The 24,898-nt window shown below is 40.2% G+C and overlaps 1 protein-coding gene across 13 annotated transcripts in view; it reads right to left on the bottom strand.

Annotated features, from left to right (window-relative positions):
• The window catches only part of GREB1L (GREB1 like retinoic acid receptor coactivator), a 191,182-nt gene that overhangs the window by 7,872 nt on the left and 158,412 nt on the right, over positions 1-24,898 (bottom strand). For all 13 annotated transcript variants that reach the window (XM_072998833.2, XM_072998841.2, XM_072998838.2 and 10 more), the window contains 9 exons: positions 20,541-20,643; positions 18,936-19,091; positions 18,656-18,795; positions 16,944-17,105; positions 13,595-13,799; positions 10,836-11,001; positions 9,046-9,273; positions 7,404-7,545; positions 1,885-2,085 (listed from right to left, as the gene is read on the bottom strand). In XM_072998833.2, coding sequence (XP_072854934.2) covers positions 1,885-2,085; positions 7,404-7,545; positions 9,046-9,273; positions 10,836-11,001; positions 13,595-13,799; positions 16,944-17,105; positions 18,656-18,795; positions 18,936-19,091; positions 20,541-20,643 — 1,503 coding nt within the window. The remainder of the gene's footprint in view (positions 1-1,884; positions 2,086-7,403; positions 7,546-9,045; positions 9,274-10,835; positions 11,002-13,594; positions 13,800-16,943; positions 17,106-18,655; positions 18,796-18,935; positions 19,092-20,540; positions 20,644-24,898) is intronic.

The raw sequence follows: 24,898 nt of genomic DNA, 5'->3' as shown, positions 1-24,898 counted from the left end.
GTTATATACAGCCAAATATTTCTTGAAAAGTTTATGTTCTAAACTAAACAGACAGGTCATCACTACACCAGTGGTGGGAACTCCAAGCATTCTTCAAATCTCACTAGGAACGGAAACATTTCCTGAACAAACTGAAGTTATTGCCCCCGAAGTATAAAAAGTCAACTTAAGAAAAGCCACAGGAAAACTTCTTAAAGTTGTTATTTAATAACATGCAGGGAGGCACTGGAAAAAAATGAAATAAATGCATCATCATCATTACATTGAGAAAAATTATCTACACCTATTCAATCTTGTTTCAGATGTAGTTATGGCATAGAAATCACTGTCCTGGTGGATAATCTGTGTTAAGAGTATATCCCTCATAATTTTGTTAAGACTTCTAAGTGGCTTTCAGTACAGTATGGTATCCTTCAATGTCTATCTGGGATCAGACTGGGAGCTTAGGTTTTGCAAACCTTTACGCTTTCCTGGAAGGGCACTCTTAGAAAATATTAGAGAATTTCTGTTCACTGTCCCTGACTTTGGCCTGTGGGGTTCCTTAAGGTTCAGTCATCTCCCCTCTCCACCTTTTTAATGCATACATAACACCACAGGGAAAGGTTGTTCAGAGTTTTGCCTTTCAGTGGCATCAAATCACCCAATTCTACCTCTCTTTCCCATTTAGCTTGAAGGAGGCTAAACTAATATCTGATGTCAATAACAAAATGGATGAGGATGAGCAAACTGATGCATAACCCAGGGAAGACAGAGGTGATCCTGGTCAATCAGAAAAGAGATCAGGGAATAAAAAATCAGCCCTGAAAATGCAGATTTGCAACTTGGGTATTCTGATGGATTCATCCCTGTGCCCAGATGCCCAAGTGCCAGAGGTGGGCAGGAGGGGTTTTCACAGCTAAAGCTAGTGTTCCATTTGCACCTGTTCTTTAAGATGTCTGATCTATGAGTAAGCATGCCTTGCATCCTTCTTGGGTTACTGTCTCAGGCTGTACATGGGTCTGCCTTTGAAGAGTGGAAATGTCACTTGGTGCAAGACTCTGCAGCTAGGCTGTTAGTCACAGTCGTTTACAGGGAAGACATAACTCCCATTACATCACCTCCAATGGCTACTGGTCTGTTTCTGAACTCAGTTCAAAGTGTTAGTTAGGACCTATGAACCACTATACCGTTTGGGTCCAGGCCATCTGAAGGGCCTTGTATCCCCATATGAGCCTCCCCAGTTTAGGATTTTCGAAGACACATTCTCTTGATCCCATCACTTCACAGACACATTTTGTGGAGTTTCAAGAGGACCCTTCCATGGGAGCCTACTTCCTGTCCCTCCACCAACAGACAAAAGTCCTTCAGTCAAGTTTTTGCCTCCCAGCTGGACTTCAGAAGTTTTTAAACAGATGGTGCTGAGATTTCTTCCTTTAAACTTTTTTATATATTTATCTTGTCTTGCTGTTTTTGTTCTGAATTTGTTATAATTTTTCAATGTTAGATGTTTCAAAGAATTTTAAATATTTTCAATTATGCATGTTTCCTGCCCCCAACCCCCATTTTGTAAGTTGCCTTGGCTCTCTGAATTGTGTGAGATGTAATATATATATATATCTGTCTCTGTAATATATAAATAATTTTTGACTCTCAGTGAGCCCAAGGTGGTATTAACATACCTAAATAGCAAAATAAAAAAGAGTAGAGGAAGAACATTTATCAGTAGCTTTAATTTTAAGTTTCATGGGACCCCGCATACAACAATTAGAAATAGCATGTTGGTTCTATAGGATCGTAAACTAATACTAACACCTCAAACATTTTCCCCACCCCAGCCCAAGACACATGCAAGCATGCTTGCACACACAAACACTGATATTATTTGTAAGGCTTGTAGATACTTACCTGAGGTCCAATGTTCAGATAGCAGTCAACTGCCAAAATGGGGTTCTTGAAATTATGGATAGCCTTTGGGAATAGTTTGTATGTAGCATGTTGAAGGAACTTTTCTAAGAGAAACTGAGCAGGAGCTGCCAAGAGTGTATGCTCACTGTCTGGAGCACAGACATACTGAAGAGGCATTATTGGAGTCAAGGACTCTGATATCTATTAAGGAAAAAATGGTGTTTCAGCAAAATGAAGCATTCTGAGCGCCAAAAAACTATAGGATGCAATGAACACTACACCATCACCTTGAAATCCTGTGCACAATGGCAACAAGTAAGAAAAGCCAGAAAAGACTGCATAGCAACAGAAGCTATTTTAATTTTCTGCAATGCTCCAGACACCACTGCAGCTCTCCAGCACTATCAATGGGACACAGTAAAGATTTTAGTCTTATTTATCAGGCAGGTTTATTATTAAAGGTTTTTCTTTCTTCAGTTTTGTGTTCCATGACCATAGTGGAATGTGTAATGATTCAGAAATGTTGGCTGCCAGCAGTAACTTGCTAGGTGAATGGAGTGGAATACTGTATCATATATTTTTTTTCATACAGAAAGTTGGGCACAATATGATTTAAATTATGTTGTAAACAGGCTTGTTAGTATTTATTTTAAGGAGCAGAGGGCTGTGGGTTGGGGAGGTTCCATCAAGTTTTGCAAAGTTGCTATTCAATCCTTTTCTGACTTTCTACAAACATCTTTTATTTCTGTGCTCCTTTCGGTGGACTCCCAAATATCCCAGGGATTACTGCCATATTATTGATGAAAGAACACCTGCATTCCTTTGGGAAATGGTTTTACTCAAATAATCTGTACATCTATATAAGCTGCAGGTAGCTTTTGCCACCATTCAGATTTTTCTAGATCTTGTCAGGCATCAACATTACAGAACAGTTGCACCATCACATTATCTTTAAAAAAAAAAAACAATTTTTGCACCCAATTGTTTTCTTAAGTATTCCTTGTCCTTGTTCTGGAGCCACTTTGGTCCAGCACAAGGTTGGGGGGGGGGAGGTGGGAGGCTGCATATCTGAGCTTGCCTGATGGCATTTGCCTTCATCAATAGTATTAATATATCCCCACTCAATGGCGACTGGTGTTTCACAGGGAGAATGTAGCTGACTTTTTGCCTGTGACCCGTCTCCAGAAGAAACACTCTTGTGAGGCTTAAGGCCCATATTGAAATGCTGTGCATAAGCAGGTTGCTGTTCATTATTCACAGCCAGTTACTAAAACTGGTGACTCCTAACCTGGGGACAAGACACTGTTGGCGACCACCTGCTTTGGATCAGATGTTGCCAGTGGTTTTCTGTAAAGGTTTTCCTTCCTTTAGTCTTTGGGGATCCTTCTGCTACCCACAAGGCAGAGTCAGGGCAGCACATGGTTGATGACAATGCTTCCTCACCATGTCACAGTGCTTTCTTTGGCCTATTTTCTTCTTAACGGGCACAGTCCCACCACAGACTGCACTCCTGTACCCTGCTAGTACTGCTGTCTCAGCTGAAGACAGCTCAAGAATTCTATACATCATCACTGTTTCCCTATAAATCTCTGGGCTGTTCTGCTATCCACCACCCGCAAAACTAGCCAGTAGTTGAAGTTTAGTAGTAGTAGTATTTATTTATATTTATTTATTTAAAATATTTTACCCCATCTTTCTCCTTAAAAGGACCCAAGGTGGTGTACAACAATTAAAAGACAATACTGACAAGCTAAAAACAATTAGTATACAAATACTAAAAAAGAATTAAACAAGTATTACATTAAAAATGGTCAATGAAATCAATACTAGAATTATATTTAAAAACAAGAGTAAAACCAATCCATTAAAAAAAAAGACATTAGTCTATTACTAAAGCAGATACCCCTTCACGGATTGCTGCCTTGTTGCGGCGAAGGGGCTTGAGTAATTCAGAGAAACTATGGGCTATGCAGTGCAGGGACACCCAAGATGGACAGGTCATAGTTCTGGCTAAATGCGATCCACCTGGAGCAGGAAATGGCAAGCCACTCTAGTATCTTTGCCAAGAAAACGCCATGGACAGAAACAAAAGGCTAAAAGATATGGCACTGGTAGATGGGACCCTCAGGTCGGAAGGTGTCCAACATGCTACTGAGGAAGAGCGGAGGACAAGTAGCTCCAGAGCTAATGAAATGGTTGGGCTAAAGCCAAAAGGACGCTGAGCTGCGGATGTGCCTGAAAGTGAAAGGAAAGTCCGATGCTGAAAAGAAAAATAATGCATAGGGACCTGGAATGTAAGATCTATGAAGCTTGGTAAACTGGATGTGGTCAAACAGGAGATAGCAAGAATAAACACTGACATCCTGGGCATCAGTGAACTAAAATGGACAGGAATGGGCAAATTCAATTCAGATGATTATCATATCTACTATTGTGAGCAAGAATCTCGTAGAAGAAATGGAGTAGCCCTCATAGTCAACAAAGAGTTGGAAAAGCTGTACTGGGATACAATGTCAAAAATGACAGAATGATTTCAATAAGAATCCAAGGCAGAGATTTCAACATCACAGTCATCCACGTTTATGCACCAACCACCAATGCTGAAGAAGCTGAAATTGATCAATTCTATGAAGACTTACAACACCTTCTAGAACTGACACCACAGAAAGATGTTCTTCTCATTATAGGGGCCTGGAATGCTAAAGTAGGGAGTCAAGAGATAAAAGGAACAACAGGTAAGTTTGGCCTTGGAGTTCAAAACGAAGCAGGGCAAAGGCTAATAGAGTTTTGTCAAGAGAACAGCTGGTCATCACAAACACTCTTTTCCAACAACACAAGAGGCGACTCTATACATGGACATCACCAGATGGGTAATACAGAAATCAGATTGATTATATTCTCTGCAGCCAAAGATGGAGAAGCTCTATACAGTCAGCAAAAACAAGACCTGGAGCTGATTGTGGCTCTGATCATCAACTTCTTATAGCAAAACTCAAGCTTAAATTGAAGAAAGTAGGAAAAACCACAGGGCTAGTCAGGTATAATCTAAACCAAATGAATACAGAGTGGAAGTGAAGAACAGATTTAAGGAACTAGATTTGGTGGACAGAGTGCCTGAAGAACTATGGATGGAGGCTCGGAACATTGTACAGGAGGCAGCAACAAAAACCGTCCCAAAGAAGAGGAAATGCAAGAAAGCAAAGTGGCAGTTCAACGAGGCCTTACAAATAGCAGAAAAGAGAAGGGAAACAAAATGCAAGGGAGATAGGGAAAGTTACAGAAAATGGAATGCAGACTTCTAAAGAATAGCAAGGAGAGACAAGAGGGCCTTCTTAAATGAACAGTGCAAACAAATAAAGGAAAATAATAGAAAGGGAAAAACCAGATATCTGTTCAAGAAAATTTGAGATGTTAAAAGATGGACATAATAAGGATGTGCAAAGATGGACATGATAAGGGGGAAATGGTAGGGTACTAACAGAAGCAGAAGGCATCAAGAAGAGGTGGCAAAAATACGCACAGGAAATATACCAGAAAGATCAGGCTGTCCTGGACAACCCAGATAATGTGGTTGCTGACCTTGAGCAAGACATCCTGGAGAGTGAAGTGAAGTGGGCCTCAGAAAGCTTGTCTAACAACAAGGACAGTGGAAGTGATGGCATTCCAGTGGAGCTATTTAAAATCTTAAAAGATAACATAGTTATGGTGTTACACTCAATATGCCAGCAAGTTTGGAAAACTCAACAGTGGCCGGAGGATTGGAAAAGATCAGTCTACATCCCAGTCCCAAAGAAGGGCAGTGCCAAAGAATGTTCCAACTACCGTACAAGTGCATTCATTTCACACGCTAGCAAGGTTATGCTCAAAATCCTACAAAGTAGGCTTCAGCAGTATGTGGACCGAGAACTCCCAGAAGTACAAGCTGGATTTCGAAGGGGTAGAGGAACTAGAGACCAAACTGCTAACATGTGATGGATTATGGAGAAAGTCGGAGAGATCCAGAAAGACATCTACTTCTGCTTCATTGACTACACTAAAGCCTTTGACTGTGTGGACCACAGCAAACTATGGGAAGTTCTTAAAGAAATGGGAGTGCCTGACCGCCTTATCTTTCTCCTGAGAAATCTATATGTGGAACAGGAAGCAACAGTTAGAACTGGATATGGAACAACTGATTGGTTCAAAATTGGGAAAGGAGTACGATAAGGCTGTATATTGTCCCCCTGATTATTCAACTTATATGCAGAATACATCATGCAAAAGGCTGGACTGGATGAATCTCAAACCGGAATTAAGATTGCCGGAAGAAATATCAACAACCTCAGATATGCAGAGGATACTACTCTGAAAGTGGGGAATTAATCTCATAATGAAGGTGAAAGAGGAGAGTGCAAAAAATGGTCTGAAGCTCAACATCAAAAAAACTAAGATCATGGCTGCTGGTCCCATCACCTCCTGACAAATAGAAGGGGAAGATATGGAGGTAGTGACAGACTTTACTTTCCTGGGCTCCCTGATCACTGCAGATGGTGACAGAAGCCATGAAATTAAAAGACGTCTGCTTCTTGGCAGGAAAGTGATGACAAACCTAGACAGCATCTTAAAAAGCAGAGACATCACCTTGCTGACAAAGATCTGCATAGTCAAAGCTATGGTTTTTCCTGTCGTGATGTATGGAAGTGAGAGCTGGACCACAAAGAAGGGTGACTGCTGAAGAATTGATGCTTTTGAATTGTAGTGCTAGAGGAGACTCTTGAGAGTCCCCTGGACTGCAAGGAGAACAAACCTATCCATTTTGCAGGAAATCAACTCTGAGTGCTCACTGGAAGGACAGATCCTGAAGCTGAGGCTCCAATACTTTGACCATCTCATGAGAAGAGAAGACTCCCTGGAAAAGACCCTGATGTTGGGAAAATGTGAAGGCAAGAAGAGAAGGGGACGACAGAGGATGAGATGGTTGGACAGTGTCATCGAAGCTACCAACATGAATTTGACCCAGCTCCGGGAGGCAGTGGAAGACAGGAGGGCCTGGAGTGCTTTGATCCATGGGGTCATGAAGAGTCAGACACGACTTACCGACTAGAACAACAAAGGAGATATATTTACATACCATATTTATGTAAAAGTGTATGTATGTGTCTATATATGCTTGCATCTATCATTCTGTCAAAACTAACAGACAACTTCGCCACTAGCAGCCAAAATCTACATTTGTACCTAGATGTATAAAAAGTGTCTCGGTTTACTCAGAATTAAAATGACTGATTTTAGTTACTGTAATTCATTTTTTTACATTTTCCCCAAATTTCTTGAGCTTATTTTTAGAAGGCTCCTAGTTTCCAGAATAGTATCTCATATAGCAGTTAATTGAGCTCACTTTTACAAATCTTTTTCCTTCATCAGTGACATCACAAAGAAGAAAGGGAAAAAAAACCCAACATTGTTGGTGATGAAAATGAATATGTATATATGTTTAGTTTACTTGTTTGTTGTCAACACTGTTCAAAAATAGCACTCACCATGATTTTAGGCTTAATATCAAAGTCCTTTTGACCTCCAACCTGGATGTGTTTTTTCATGAGGCTGAAGTTGTTAAAGCAACAGATAAGCAGGCCACTACTGTTTGTTCTCAGGTTAAAATCTACATCTTCACAGAAATACCTAAATGATTAGACATAGATTCATATGTGTTTATTAAAGGCAATGATCTCTGCTGAGGCCATCAATATGTGAGCAGTGGCAGGATAGTGGGCAAGCATAGACCTTCCATTGCTCAGTTATGAATGGCCACAGCATGTCCTTATGTTAATTTCTCTTAAAAGTAACATTACAGATTCTGAGCTGCAGAGCTGAGTGAGAAACCCACACACACAGAGAAAGAGAGATTGAGAGAGAATAACTCAATGATGGGCATAATGGTAAGCTGCTCTCCCCAAATAACACACACACTTCTTTAAAGCCCTAAACCAGGGATCAGCAGCATGTAGTCGTCTAAAGGCCAGATGCACTCCCCTAAGTTTAGTACATTTTGTTGAGAAAAAAATGGCTCTGGTAGAATGGGCACCCAAAACAAGAGAAACACAGTAGTGTAATAAAAACAAAAACAAAAGAAAAGCCCATGCAATCAAAATAAATACATATTTCCCATAGTAACTCAGTTTTCTTAAGGTGCTTTATCAGTCTAACGGTATAAGTATTGCCCAAGTTTCAATTAATGCAAAATTCATTTATTGAAACAAATCCACAAGGAAGCCAAGAGGTCTTTCAAGGAAGTGTTCAGTTTACACAGCCCATTTCTTTTATGTGCAAGACTTAATGCCTTCAAAGTAGGTGGGACAACCATTGTCAAAGAAAAATTTACCAAGACCTGGCCAATACTCATTCTGATATAATGGGGGCAATTCTGCCATGTTTTCTGTGGAGGGGAGAGCAGCCCTCTTAGGCCCTCCACTTTTTAAAAGAAGAAATGAGGGGAAGGCTACTAAAAGATGCTGTGGAGCTTTTTTTCAATTTAAACAAGTACCTTCTGCTTTACAAACTGGGCACACAGGTGTAAAAAGAGAGGTGGAAAGATCACATGCTAGTTACAAAATTTTGCATGTACATTGTGTACACCCAATAAGATTCTGGCCATTTGTATCAATTCACTGTTTGAACTACTGAAGAGCAACAATCTCAAAACTAATTCTCCTGTCTTTTTAGTGCTTATTGGTTTATTAGTTAACCTCCTCCTTATTTAAAAAGGGACGTGGTGGCGCTGTGGGCTAAACCGCAGAAGCCTGTGCTGCAGGGTCAGAAGACCAAGCAGTCGTAAGATCGAATCCACGCAACGGAGTGAGCACCCGTCGCTTGTCCCAGCTCCCGCCAACCTAGCGGTTCGAAAGCATGCAAATGCAAGTAGATCAATAGGGACCACCTTGGTGGGAAGGTAACAGCGTTCCGTGTCTAAGTCGCACTGGCCATGTGACCACAGAAGATTGTCTTCAGACAAAACGCTGGCTCCATGGCTTGGAAACGGGGATGAGCACCGCCTCCTAGAGTCGAACACGACTGGACAAAAATTGTCAAGGGGAACCTTTACCTTTTTTTTCCTTATTTAAAAACTACTGATAGTTTATATCTCCACATTCAAAGCGATGGTAATGATTTGCATGAACCTACCTGTTTAGGTCATATTGCACATTTTGGGTCAGATCTATGTTGAGCATTATGAAGTCATGGATGTGGCACCTGGAAAAGGGGGTTTTGGGTGGTCTGGAATTTAGCCTACTGTTCCATTTCTGAATGCCCAAAATTGCATAATGGACAATTTTTGGTGTGGCTTCAATGTGCTGCAGAACAGTCTTCAGAGACACATTTTTACTGGTCGAACCTTGATCCATGGACTCGCTGCAAGAGACAAAAGGGTTTTATTGCACTACATCACACCAACACTCAAAAGTATGATGAAGAGACCTGACTGTACTGAGGCTTCTCCATGTACATAACATACATACTGAAAGCTAGGTGAGTAAGTGACAGGACTCCTAGAAAAGACTCCAGTTCCTAATGCTTTTTGAAAACTTGATTAGAAGGTGGATAAGTGTTATAATGGTATGGCGAGTGAAATCTTGGACTTGGATCAAAGAAATCCATGAGAAGGGGAAATTCCTCCTACTGTGAAAAATACTGTTCATCTCTTTGTTTATTTGTGGCCCCCGATAACCTTCTTTTGCTAAAAAAAACGGCTTGAGCTTTGCCAGTCAGACGAAGAAAGACCATAGCACCAGGCTTAAATGGCTAATTTTTTGAGAAGGTGCTCTTTGTAACAGCTTCCCTAAGCCATTTGGGGGCAGATCTTGGCAATAAATGGTTTTTATATAGCAGCTCTATATTTTTAATTTATTCAATTTATTTATTAAAAATATTTTTACCCTGCCTTTCTCCTCGAGAAAGAGATTTACAATAATAAGTAATATGAAAAAAGGAACAAACCCTTGCTCTTCCTCTCCCTGTCTGCTCTCTGAGATATAAGGCATACTCTCTCAGAGAACACACTACTCTCTAAGCAAGTGTTAATTTAAAAAAACCAAATTCTACTTAGTCAGAAGGGAAACAGCTAGCCAAAGTTGTGCCAAATCAACACTCTTCATGGACCAGAGAGAAGGAAACTGCTTAGACCTATCACCTCCCTGGTCTAATTTTGTGCACCAGATAGAGCAAGTTAGGATCTGATGCAACCCAACTCCCCCATTTAAGCTGCTTGTTAGTTTTGCTTGGCAGAGCCTTCTCTACTGGCAGATCTCTAAGATCAGCTGGCACACACAGGTTCTGCTTGTATCAGTGCATTTTTAGCTGTTGAAGGAAATTTCTGTTGGAAAGAATCCTGAATTTATTCCTCCCCTCCCCCATCTTTGCCTGTTTATATTAATTTATTTCACAAATAATGGCAATCATTTCACAAAATTATAGTTTGAAGCAAAATATTTTTGCAGCTTTTCAAACAGAAAAACATACTAGTGAACTCGATGGACTCATAAAATATTGTGTGTTGTAATTTTTAAACCATCATTAGTTTTTTAAGGAGAAAGAGACATGACAATTTTGATTTATGGCTGAATAGTACTGAATACATCTAAAATTATTCTTAACATGATTTTCCTTTTGTCTGGTTCATTATCAAGAACCAAACATATTAAAAGGGTGCAGAGCAGTATTTGAAATCAGTTTGCCAAAACAACAAATCAGTCTCCTTAATGCATTACCCAACTGAAGGAAGCTTCAGTTGGGGTAGTCAGGCTATGCCATGGTCTCTTCCCAATATCACGTGACAACTAGCCCTGACATCCACATGGAACATGTGGATGTAAGAATCCCCTTTAAGTCGATAACATGACAATGGATACTGCTGAATATTGATCCTGAACTCAGTGACAGGGCGCAGTCTCTGTATTTTTAAATATTAGGCTTACCTGGACTGTTCTTGAACACCATGACTGTTCCATAAAACACAAGAATCATCCATGACAACAATAAATGGCCAGACACATTGACGCTTGACTCCTAGTTCCTCCAGCCGATTTCTCTCCAGTTCTAAGTTATGATAAGAAAGCTCCTTAATAAGGAATCTGGCAGCACCTGAAAACAGACAGTGCAGAATTTTCTAGGTATGACTGAGAGAAAGAGAGTGAGACCTCTAAATATCACCAATTTTTTTAAATACAGTATAAATATTGACATCTAAAAGGCACGAATCAAATGGAAGTATTCTGCATGATAGAATCCAAAGAAATATAGATACCAAAGCGAGAATGACTTGTACTCTGGCAAGCTGTCCAATGAATATTGGCTGCAAAATCAATCATTTTGCTTAAACCACCCTTAGAAGCCGTTGTCCAACAGAAGTTCTTTAAAAAATTATTTAGAATCCTGTTTCTGAGCCCCTACCCATCATCATAATTACAGTGCATTAACCACACCTGGATTAGGGATGTGACCCTTATTGCTTCTTGTGCTTGAAGTCCCAGCAGTGAGCTTTGCAGGATGAGACTGGGAGACTTCCCTTCATCACATTCCTTATCTGGATATTCACAATGAGTAAAGCTTCCACTAGAGGTATCTCTTGAAATGGTTGAGTGGAAGCTTAGTTTCGCCTTCTTAGGTTGTGGTGCATGAACATTCAGCCCCAGCATTTGGAGCCACACTTTTACCTATTAGTTGGGCTCATTTCTTGCATTCTGTTAAAACTGATTTGGGTAGTTTCTTACTTTGGCTTTCAAAATACGAAAATAATTTAAACACTTGAAAGCGAGATGGAAATTGAAGAATCTGATTAAGATGTGTGTTCCTTTTGTGTGGGATTTGAGGTAAGAGTAAAAAAATCGGGTACCAGCTGACTCACAAACCAAAACCAAACTACGTACATGGTCTTTGGAAAGAAAACTCGGGTGTTAAAGTCAACTAACATTTTATAGCCCTGTTGAACTGGAGCTACTTTTATGTCTGAAATATTCTGTAAAGCTGAACATTAAAATATCTTATTTTTAGTGTAGTGGTTCATGAAAGAGTGATAAAATGAAATGATAAGATGAAAGAAGCCCAGATTTTCATTCTTAAATTCCTAAAATCCTGACAAATAGCACTTTGCACAATTTTTGATGAGACTAATAAGGCAAGGAACTAGTTAAATAATATATATTTTGAGTAAACTTAAACTTGATATATTTTACTGAATTTGCATATCCCCTTAGCCATGCTGTTTCTCAGCCTATACTACCTCACAGGGTTGTAGTTTGAAAATAAAAGTGCAGGAGAATAAAGAGCTATATGCACCACCTGTACGTCTTGTGAAAAAGTAGCATATAAATGTAAGAAAATTAACCAGTATTCTCAGAACCTCATGATATGTTGTACAGTATTTCCAAGTTCTATTTACTTTGTATTTTATTTACTATAAAATAGTAATAATAATTACATGCCGTCATGATGATTCAAACTACTGTAATGTCTATCCTTTCCAGGATATTGTAGGTATAAAGTAGTCAGAAGTGGTTTACCATTTCTTTGTTCTAGGGGTGCCTTTGGACTGTGCAGCTTTCCCAAAACCCATCTTTTAATAAACAAAACAGTTTTATAAATAGGACCGGAAGCACAGGTAGCGGTCAATACACTTTCTTATATTTAATATCACAAAACTGTAGGGTTTCAGAAAACTATACCTTTTTGCACTTATTTTTTCCCATTAATGAACTAAAGGACGGGTTAACCAGCCAACCAAGTAAAGACTGCAGTCCTATTTCCTACCAAGTTATTATAATCTTGTTATTAACTGCTGGGATGACCAACAGTCAGGCACAAAGCACCAGATGTGAACAAGTATTTACTGTATTGCAAATACCAAAATATTCAGAACATGAACAGCATACGCAACACAAACTATAATCAGAGATGTATATGTGAACTAACAGAGATAACACAGGTGAGAGGCATTAACCTTAGTGTACCGGAATGGGATGTTTTAGTCCTTTGAACCACATTTTGTTGCAGAATCCACACAGACGTAGACCTGCAATCTAGACATTCTAAGATACTGTCACCTAAAGAACAATGACCTGACTTTCAGCCCCATGCCATGAACAGGTTTCCCAAAAATACTGTATCTGTCCAGCCACCAAATCTTTTTGTCACTGGGATATTTTTTTTCCATCTGAACAGATGGAGCATATTAGGACAAAGACACACATCATACCTTTTTTCAATGAAGCATAATGGTGTGAAGCAAAAGAGATATAGTTTACTTATCAGCAGGTAGCCCACATTCTCGACAGGGGCAGGTATGTACTGGAATTCTCAGTGAATTCAAGAAATACAGGCAGAATGCATTAAACTAAAACTCTAGCTACAGCATTAATACTCAGTACATTGGAATTTCAATGTTGTCACAACATTCCCTAGAAGTTACTCCAGTCAATAAAAACAAACCAAAACAAAACTGGTGCATGAGGCTTAAAACACCACAAAGAGCCAAATTTACCACTATCTATGTCTCTAATCTGAATTTAGGACTTCATTAGTTTTCACTCTACATAATTCTGTTCATATGTCACCAACTGACTCAGCTTAACTAGGTTAATGCTAAACTTTCTTTATGCAAATGATTGTTCCTACCTTATACCCCTTCCTGACTTGGAAAAAGTAAAAGAGAAAATCTCTCTCCTGTTGCCTTACGTACCGACTCCAGCATTGTTGAACATGCCTGGCAAAACCAGCATGATATGGTTGGGCCAATATTTGCGATAAAGTGGCATTTCATATTCCTTGACCACGAGAAGATGAAGATGGTTGATGCCTTCCATAGCATGGTAAAGGTTCAAGAGGCCATGCTCATGGCGCCCACTTGACGGAGTAAAAATAGGACTCTTTACTGCATTCATATTCTGTGGGAAGGACAACCAAAATGATTATTTTCTATATACTGTATGTATATGTATATACAGTGGTGCCCCACTTGATGATTACGCCGCTCCACGACAAATCCGCTTTACTGATGTTTCAAAGGGCGATTTTCACTTCAAGACCATCGGTTCCTTGCTTCGGGAACCGATTCCTCGCATTACGACAATCTAAAAACAGCTGATTGTCGGGTTTCAAAATGGCCACCCGCTGTGCAAAATGGCTCCCCACTGTGTTTAGGACGGATTCCTCGCTTAACAGACACCGGAAAATGGCCACCCTATGGAGGATCTTCGCTGGACGATGAGGTATTTTGCCCATTAGAATGCATTAACTGGTTTTTAATGCATTCTTTTACTTTCACTTGACAACGATTTCGTTGTACAGCGATTTTGCTGGAACAGATTATCGTCGTCAAGTGAGACACCACTGTATCAGATATGTTATATAAACACACCATCCTTGTCTCTAGTTTGATATACTCTGCTATCCTGTAGGGCAGTGGTCTCCAACCTTGGGCCTCCAGATGTTCTTGGACTTCAACTCCCAGAAATCCTGGCCAGCAGAGGTGGTGGTGAAGGCTTCTGGGAGCTGTAGTCCAAGAACATCTGGAGGCCCAAGGTTGGGGACCACTGCTGTAGGGAACATGTATTTGTATACCACAGAGTGCTAAGGATTCTATCAAGTATTGGTTTCTTCACAATTCTCACCTTTTATCCCCTTCCCTTATAAATCATGATGGCATCAACTGACTCCTGTTTTGGAGGAAGTGCTGATGGGTCATTCATCAGGAACAAAAGACTATTAAGGCTGAATAAAATGTGTCTCCTTCCCCTAGCTTCAGAGGCTATAACGTTAGGGAAGGAGGTAATTCTGCTCCCATTTCAACTTATGTTCTGGTTTGCAACCAAGTAACTGTGTAGACCAGTGGTCCCCAACCTTGGGCCTCCAGATGTTCTTGGACTTCAACTCCCAGAAATCCTGGCCAGCAGAGGTGGTGGTGAAGGCTTCTGGGAGTTGTAACCCAAAAACATCTGGAGGCCCAAGATTGGGGACCACTGCTGTAGACTGAAGAAATCCATAGGAGCAGGTAAAAGAACAGCAGTTAACAGCTTTCGGAGTGCAGGCAGAGGAACATAATTAAATACAGTGGTGCCTCGCATTGCGATGTTAATTTGTTCCAGTGAAATCGCTGTAGAACGAAAACATTGTAAAGCGAAATTTAAAAGCCCATAGAAACACATTAAAACCTGTTTAATGCGTTCCGATGGGCTTAAAACTCACCGTCCAGCGAAGATCCTCCATAGGGCGGCCATTTTCGCTGCCTGTCTTGCAAGGAATCTGTCCCTAAACACAGCGGGGACCCATTTTATTTACCCGGTGGCCATTTTGAATGCGCCGATCAGCTGTTGGAAAATCATTGTTTTGCGAAGAATCGGTTCCCAAAGCAGGGAACCAATCATCGCAAAGTGAAATTCCCCCATAGGAAACATTGTTTTGCGATTGCAAAAGCAATCGCAAAAAGTTCATCGTAATGCGATTTCGTCGTTAAACGAAGCGATCGTAATGCAAGGCACCACTGTACAGCCTTTCATACCAATAGTTACCGAATTTCTGAGAATAGTCAGAAACAATAGCAAGAAGTTACCTGTCGCTGATGCCTTAAGCCAAGAATGTTATCTAAGGAATTGGTTCCATAATGGCTACAACAATCAAAAGTTCTGGGCTGTCTTTAAAACTATGACATATATTACAGCATGAAATTTCACGGGATACAGTTCACTCCATTAGTTGCATGAAGTGTTACCTTGAGTAATAGGCATACACATATTAAATAAAGATAGCTATGTTGATCCATCAAGAATAAAACAAAATCCAAAATCCACAGGCAAACTATATGAGGACCAATTACAATTGCACAACAGAGAAATTTTAGTTTTTCTGTTTTCATACTACTGTAGAAGTATAAATGTTTCTAATACAGTCGCTGACCTGTTGGGTTCATAAATAGTATATATACTGGGGTTTGTTCTATAATACATAATTTATGCTAGGGGTGGTATTGTAGGCAGTGAGGTTAAAAGGAATTGATGCCGACAGTCTTCTCAGTGACAATTACACTACTGACATTAGCCAATTGTTCTGAGTTCCACAGCATCCTCAACCATAATTCAGTTAAGGGTGGATTCAAAATGCCATTATATACATCCTCCTTATTAGTAACTTTCCAAACTTTGCTATTTTATTATTATTATTATTTATTGTATTTATACCCCACCTATCTAGTCATTTCGACCACTCTAGGCGGCTAGATGTATACTTTGATCTGTTTCAAGAAAGAAAAGTACAATTGTCCTATTTTAAGACAATGTTATTTTTTAGCAACTGGGGCATCTAGTTATATACCAATACCCATTTTGGGGGTTCTTGCTCATTGGGTTGTAGTTCAACTATTTGGATACACCAGTCAGTCAGTGGTTCAGTACAGGTATCGTACTAGATTATCCAGACCATGGTTTGAAAAAGTAGAATCACTGTAGATTTATCTCATCTTTTGCCCCTCAACTTTACCAGGCCTCCAAAGCATGGATTTCTTCTTCCCCTTCCTCTTTTGCACACCTATAATGTGTATTATTAGTCACAGTAAGCAAAAATATGGTGAGAAATGACCTGCAAACTGTGATTACAAGCTGCAATCACAGTTTCCAGAGTCTACATGTGTAAGATAGGAAGCACAGCGAACTGCTGTTGGAATAGTTTGTGAAAAAATATGCAACAAAAAGTCCTTACAGCGAGCAAAGATAGAACCATATGAGCACTTCCTGTAGCATATAGTAATCATTATAGTTCTAACCATATGGAGACACCAGCCAGCATCTTGCTGAGCTTTTGCTGAGTGGAAAGCCTTGCTTAGTATGCTAACACAGGATTGCACCCCTTGTATAGCACTGTCACTGCGCAACTAGAGGAGGGCAGGCTGCCAGCGATTTTCCAACATTAAAGGCTCCCTTCTGATCCTGAGGCTCCCAAAGGCTTCTCCAGAGCAAAAGGGATCCCTAGGGAGCTTGGCAACCTAAAGGGGAGGTTAGGAGATTTGAATTGATTTTTTTGAAACAGATGCCACTCACCTTATCAGACACAAGAGGAAGACGCATACTTTCCAAATGCTTGCCCTGCTTGCTGAAGACAAAATAGCTCTCTTTGGATTTCGGGATTATAAAATGAAGCTGAATTTCTTCTCCCAACATCGATGATGAGAATGTAAATGCATGTAGGGTGGAGTCAGGCATCTGCATACAAAGGAGAGAAAGAAACTGTGACCTTCTAAAGAGACCACATGCTAACATGAGCACACAGTATTTCTGCTTTTATAAGCCTGCTGAAAGGATATGGTGCCTGCATCCCATGGTTGAAATCCTATTCCCTTTTTACCTAGTGTGAGACAGAAGGCGAGAGGGATACCCCACTCGCTGGAGAGCTGTCCCTCCTCCACAATGAGGATAAGGAGTCAAGACCCCAGCCAGCACCAGAACCTACGGAGAGACTTCAGCAAGGGACAAAAACAGAGGAACTGAGTGAAGAGATACAGGAAATAACAATGGAGGAGATTCAGGAGGAAAAAGCGGGAGAGAAGAGGAAAAAGAGGGTGGATTTTGAGGCAGGAATAGGGAAGGTAAAAGGGAAGGAAAAGCAGTAGCCGCCAGGCTAGAAATGGGTGTGGATGAAGGAGCCCTGGACAGGATCATGGGATAGGCTAAAAGTGCCTAAGGAGGAGGCTGATTATAGAAGGAGAAGAGAGATTCCACCCAGACCCTCGTATTGGGGAAAAGCTGAGGCAAGAGAGTGGAGGAGAAGGCAGAGAGAGGAGAAAGAGAGAGAGTAGAGTGAGAAAGGAAAGAAAGACTAGAATGGAGAACAAGAGAGATAAGGAGGAAGAGTTGCAGGGAGGACCCTGGGAGAATCGAGACCCTGAGAGGCAAATCCTGTGGAATGATGACCAGGATGTCAAGAAGGTTCGAAGGTTGGAAGGTTCAACAGGGCAGACCCTAAGAGACTGAGTCCCTTCAGATTTACCAGGACCATTGAACACTAGTCCTGGAAATCCGTTCCTGTTCAAAGGTTGGAAACCCCTTCAAGACCCGTTGGCAGAAGGAGAAAAGCCTCAAGATTATATTATGGACACTTGTTTATTGTTAAATGCGCCAATAAATCTTTCACCTGTTTTGAAGGAACAAAAATCTGCTGATTTCTTTGAGTCAAACATGGAGCCAAAAGCTGAACCCTTACATCTAGAAGTAAGCCCCATACTACCAGTGGTGATTTTCAAAATTAAAGAATTCTCCCTCATCCTGCCGCCCTCAATGGCTTCCACAAGAGATCCCACGGGAGCCTCAGGACCTTTGGGGGAAATTGAAAGTTCTTTCTTTCTGAAAAATTTCCACAGCTGATTATGTTGTCAGCCTTATGTGCATAAGGCACAGAAGAGGATTTCAACCACTGGGACTTACTTTCAAGTAGATTTGCATAGATTATGATATTAGACTCATAGCATTACAGAACTAGAAGTAGCCGTGACAGATTAAATGATAGTATTCATCACTACACTGTTGGTTTTAATGTTGTGGCTGATCAGTGTATATTGATATTGTACCACTAACTGCTAGCATCCCCATAGAATCTGGGGTTTTGTGGTTTAATGAGAGCATTAAGATATTTTCTGCTAGAGATCTATCTATCTGAGAGATATCTAGCTCCTCTGGAATAATCACAGATTTCCCCCACCCACCCCCCAAAAATGCTAGTTAAATCTGTTAGGCACTGATATGGCCTCTATGCATACCGGTGCTGAAGGATTTATGTCCATATATTGATGGCACTGTTCACAGTGATGGAAAGTATTGTAAGCTGCATATTTTGTCAGCATCATAGACACAGTTTCCCGTTTTCTGGGTTCCTCAGCTTTGATGTCTTTGCTTGGTTCTACAATGGCAATGAAGGAAAGCAGACAAATAATGCCTTGTTGATTATTGAAATGACAATAGTAACGTGATAGTTCTGTTGCTTTCTATGGTATTTTGAAAACCCAGGAGGCAGAAACAGTAAAACTGGTTTTCACTTACCTTGCTTTATTTTTTGCAGTTGCTCAGTATAAATTGGGCTCATAAGGGTGTATTTAGGATCATGTACTCTGAGGTCAAAAATCATTTTACTGATGATTTCAACATCAGGCCACTGATCAGTGCTAGACTGGGCAATTTTGTTGTCCTCTGTATGACCTACAAAAGTAAAATTCATCAATTACTAATTAAATTCGAATTTAATCAGCATTTACTGTACAATTTATTTGTTGTTTTCTCTTATAAAAATTCATGCATAACTTTCAGTAATTTTTACAACTACACCAAATGAGAAATGATTTGCTTAAGACTACAGCCAAGATCCTATTCCACATTTGCATGTAATAAATTTCCATTCAAGAAGTTGTGCTGAATCACAACAGTGTACAATGGGCACTGCAAGGCTGAGATCCCCATTGTACAATCCCAGTTAAGAATGCTAGGAATTGCACTTGCGAACACTCGAAGAAAGGATATCTGCTGTGCAAATCTTTACATGCTTAAGAAACATTTGCTCAAATTCATTTTGAGATTAGTATCACAGGAAATAAAAAGTATAACCCCATGTGCAACAGGAATTGTATAGTAATGATACAATAGGATCCTGGTCTACAAGATTAGGACGAATAAAAATGAGAAATTATACATACATAATCATAATGATCATAGTAATTATTATTTATAAACTATTTATTTATAAACAATTATTATTAAGTCACTGTCTTATGTCTGTGTATGCCTGCTTGACGGATTACACAGCTTTCAATTGAGACTAAACAAATTCATGAAGAATGCAAAATTACACTTCAGTGACACTGTGGATTCTCTATTGTATCTGTACAGCAGATCTAAAGTGTTTTTATGAGAGCACTCTACTACAGTTCCAATTGATTGTGGCTGGTCACATTTAGTCCCAGAATAAAAGGTTTCCCTTGACATTTAGTCCAGTCGTGTCCAACTTTAGGGTGCAGAGCTCATCCCTGTTTCCAAGCCACAGAGCCAGTGTTTGTCCGAAGACAGTTTCTGTGGTCACGTGGCCAGCGTGACTAGACATGGAACACCATTACCTTCCCACCGAAGTGGTACCTATTTATCTACTGGCATTTTACATGCTTTCAAACTGCTAGGTTGAAAGGAGTAAAACAGGCTTACAAATTTACATTTCCAGACTACATTGAAAAAGCTTTTCCTTAAAAAGTTTTTCGTCTACCTAAAGGAATCATCTTTACAAATCCAGTTTCTAGCTGGATCAATACCTCCTGAGATTTTATTTTATTTTCAAAGATAAATAAAAAAATTAAAGACTTCAGACTTGGAGTTTCTGACAAATGAACTTCCCACTGGAACTGCCATACCCCTAAGCTCTACCAGACATTATAAAGCCCATAACAAAAATAAATTGTGCCTACTGCAGGTTCGAAAAAGGTACAGGAAGGCATGGGGAAAAACACTCATCCTCACAGCATTAACCTCTGGATGATGGGAAAAATACTGAAATTTTCAGCGACAAATTGGGAGCTAGCTTCCACAAGGGCAAATTCCCTATCTGGACATGCCCTTTGACAGAGAGAACTGACCCTTAGAAATGAGAACTGGTCCTTTACTTACCAATATTAATCTCTTCTTCATCATATACATCCACCTCCAACAATCTGATCAACATGCGAAAAAGAATTCGTAGGAACTGCAAATAAGAGCCAGTTTTCCCAACCTAAATTCAGACCAAAGGAGGGGGGGAAAAACCACACCCTTTCAGAAGCATAGTACATATTGCAATACAAAAAAAAAAAATTGTACCTGCTCTATAAGATCACTTACAAGTGGAGGAAGATAAAACTTCCATGTGAAGATTCTGTACTTTCATGGAAATGAGAGTAAGAACCACAACCTGCAAATTATGAAGAATGCCAATGGCCACCTACAAATCACCAGCACCATTCAAGATTCACTTGGGGGCTATCTCCCCTTCCCCCTGACTTGTGGTTCACACTAAAGGTATACAGAGCTGGGCTTCGTGCTACCACTCCCACATCTGAATGGGTCACAACTTCATTTTAAGCCATTAAGGTTTGCCTTTTTCACCCTCCTCACACGTGATTTCACTTTTCTTATTGGGAGGAGTTTAGAATAGCTGTCTACCGCTTGTCTTTTTCCTGTTTTCTCTGAGCTAGAAGTAGGGAAGTAATTCTCTTAGAGATAATCCTCACTGTGTTGTGTAATACACACCCATCGGACATAGCTGCCTATATTTCCTCATTTGCTGGAAGTGGTGTTTTTCACAGAGATCCAGAAATTCATAATAGCCGCCCCAAGTGGTAGAATATGCCAGATGGGTGGGATATAAATCAAATAAATCAAATGAATGAATGAATGAATGAATGAATGAATGAATGAATGAATGAATGAATGAATTACAGCCAGAGACGAGGATCGGGTTCAAATACCTCCAAAATAGAAAGTTAAGTCTGGTCTGTCAGCCCTTGTTCAGTCACAGACCAGGTAGGAGGCAACACCCTTCAGCTCATTTTAACACAGAAAATTCATTCACATCAACAGAAAACATTTGATTTTTCATTCAGTCATGTGAATAATTTTAATTTAAATCCGTTTCTCTTCCTTTTTAAATTCAAAGAAAGAATGATTCTCAAAAGAGAGGAAAAGAGAGAAAAACAATGCTTTGGTAAACATAAGTAAACACAAGGGGTGATCTCCATTCTTTGATTCCTTAAAGAGAAAAAAAAATCCCTCTGCTTGTGTAAGGGGGCTGGTCCATTAAGCAAAAGAAGCCTTCCTTCCTCCAAATACAGATCAACTGCATTCTGCCAGAAATTTGATGTGCTGATGCTTACATTTCCTTTCGGCTCAGTGATGTACTGTATGCACTAGAGACACAGTTTATTTATTTATTTATTTATTTATTTATTTATTTGATTTGATTTTTACCCCGCCCCTCTAGACAACGTCTACTTGGGGCGGCTTACATCAGTTAAAACAAGTTAAAAAACATATAAAATGCATTTATACTAATTAGTTCTAAACAAAAGGTTTCCAAGATGGTGGTATACAAAACAAAAGAAAGAAAGAAAGAAAGAAAGAAAGAAAGAAAGAAAGAAAGAAAGAAAGAAAGAAAGAAAGAAAGATAGAGAAAAAGATAGAGAAAAAGAAAAGGAAAATCACTTAATTGACTGGGGGGTAGGCCTGTTTAAACAACCAAGTTTTTAATTGGCTTTTGAAAACCCTCAGCGAGGGTGCCAGCTGGATTTCAGTGGGGAGTGTGTTCCACAGCCGAGGGGCGACCGCCGAGAACGCCCGGTTTCTAGTTTTCTCCTTCTGGGCCTCTCTCGGCGTCAGGCCCCTCAGCCGTCCCTGCTGGCTATGTCGGGTGATCTGGGTAGATCTGGGTGGGAGGAGGCGATCTGCCAAATATTAAGGTCCCAACAGAGAGTGAGGTGGCTAGAAGGGTTGTGCTAGTGTTTATTAGGAGCGGACGTTCAGGTACTGGAAGTGTACATTAATGTGCCTATATTTTGAGAGAACTGATATGTCGTTTAAATTCCCTTGCATTTTCAGAATATAGCTCCAACCACAAAACATTGTTTTAAATCAAAGGAATCTAAAGACATCAGTACACAGAAAAGAACATCATTCTTTACCAAACAAGCTAGTGTAAGAGAATGTTAAAAGGACTGCATAAGTAAACACACCAACAGCCAGCAATGTAACACCTCTGACTAATTGTACAAAGCAGACCAATCAGTTCTAGCTGAGCCTTAAAGGAAATCACATCTACTCACAAAGGAGAGGGGGCTGCCATTTCAGACTATCTCTTAAAGAGACAGGTCCTGCATACCTGAAGGTGTTATTCCTAAGTCTCTCCACCCCCACAGGGTGCTGATACATTCATTAAAGTTTTCCTCCAGGATTAGAAAAGTTCCATCAAAATACAAAAACAAAACAAAACCCTAATCTGATACAAAAAGGGAGATAAAAAATCCACAGTTTTCACCCCATAGCTGGCACTCTACATTGCCCACATGATTAAAAAGCACAGGAAAGAAAGCGGCAAGAATGAGAGGTAGAACTGCAGTAGCATTGAGCAACAGCAATATTTTTAAAAAGTTTCCAGAGATGGGAATGGATGAGGCACAATCTTTTTTTTTGGCACACTAGATTAGCAAGGCTTAGAGAGGCAAACGAGTGAAGACCAAGGCACTAGGGTTGCAGAGGAGAGAACTCAAATGGCAGCTATTTTTCCCACTGTCCTGCCTCCCTCACTGCTGCTGTAGCCAGCTCGAATGGCTTCTAATACAACGGAGGGAAAAAGTATAGATGGGGGGGGGGGGGGAGAGAGACTCTGGACTGATTGTGATGGACTTGTACATCATGTAATCAACAGAAAAGAATGTGAACTAGACCATCCCAGTCCCGGAGCACTTCCACATTATTTGTCAATGTAGCTGCACCCACTGTCTGGGCACCGGAGGCAGGATGAATATACTTAAAAACTTTGATCTGCTCTGTGTAGGGAATGCATAAAAGGCCAGGAACACACAGAATGCAGTGTTCTTTAATTCTCTGAAGAGGAGTTCCCAATGGCTTCAGAGCCCCTGTCTAGCCATTGGAAAGTGATGCTCTCCACCTAGGGTATGGGGCAATGAAACAGTTTTCCAATTTTGAGTGGACAGCTGGTGAAGGGTTGAAAGGGCCCCAGAAATGGGAGGAAGGTGTTAAAATCTTCCTCTGTTTTCAGTCATATCTGACTTTATATTTACAAATAAACACTTAACACGGATGTTATGGAGATGTTATTAAATCTTCATCAAGCTCTTCTTATTCAAAAAGAGGCAAAATTCTGTAGCACTACACTTGGACTTCCCACGACTGGAGCCTTGGAGAGAAATGGGTATCTGATGTCAACAAGCATGAAGATATGACTGCAGAACGCTGCTTTCAGCTGTCATGGTTCTCAGCAGCAATGCAAGTAATAACATTAATCCCACAGTATTTCACAAGATTGAAAATCCACTTTTGGGGGACTTGCAGCTCCTAGAATTCCATAGTACTGCCAGTAACCACAATTGCTATGGAGTTCTAGGATTTTAAAAATAATTTAAATAATAATAATTTCCTCAATCTCTGTGTATTTAATTGGCACCAAGTATGATGAATTGACAGCAAAATGTGGGCAGTGTGATCATTGCCAAAGTCTTTCCCACCCACACATGATTTTCAGAGTAGGACTAAAATCCAGCTGGCAGGTCACGGAGACCAAAGGAAGGAGATCAGAAAGGAAACCCACTTGGAGCTGTGCTTTTGCACCATATAAGTCACAACAGCAAGTTGGAATTTATGGGTTATAAAGTGGTCCCTGTATGTCTCCGTTTAGGACATGCATGATTCTCGACAATCTGGTTCTAAAAGACGGCTGCAGTCTTTATTTATTGTTCTTATTTGCAAGATAGCTTGCCTTTCTCCTGATAAGGGGACTCAAGGCAGCTCACACTATTAAAATAATAAAATTAACATAATTAAAACACAACAAATTACAGTGGTGCCCCGCATAGCGACGATAATCCGTGCAGCAAAAGTCGTCGTTATACGGATTCGTTGCTATGCGGATTTTAAAAGCCCATAGGAATGCATTGAAACCCCTTCAATGTGTTCCTATGGGCTTAAAACTTACCTTTTAAGCGAAAATCCTCCATACGGCAGCCATTTTGGGCACCCGGTAAGCGAGGAATCCGTCCCTGTTTTACCCGGCGGCCATTTTGGAAGTGCCGATCAGCTGGGGAAAAATCGTTATGCAATAATCGGTAAGCGAAACAGCTTACCGATCATCACAAAGCGATTTCCCCCATAGAAAACATTGTTATGTGATCGCAAAAGCGATCGCAAAAACATCGTCGTTATGCGGATTCATCGTTAAACGGGGCGCCCGTTATGCGAGGCACCACTGTATATATTAG

Source organism: Pogona vitticeps, chromosome 4 (genome assembly GCF_051106095.1).
Source record: "Pogona vitticeps strain Pit_001003342236 chromosome 4, PviZW2.1, whole genome shotgun sequence".
NCBI lineage: Eukaryota > Metazoa > Chordata > Lepidosauria > Squamata > Agamidae > Pogona > Pogona vitticeps.
Note: the sequence above shows the minus strand (reverse complement) of the source record. Positions and strands in the feature narration are given on the sequence as shown.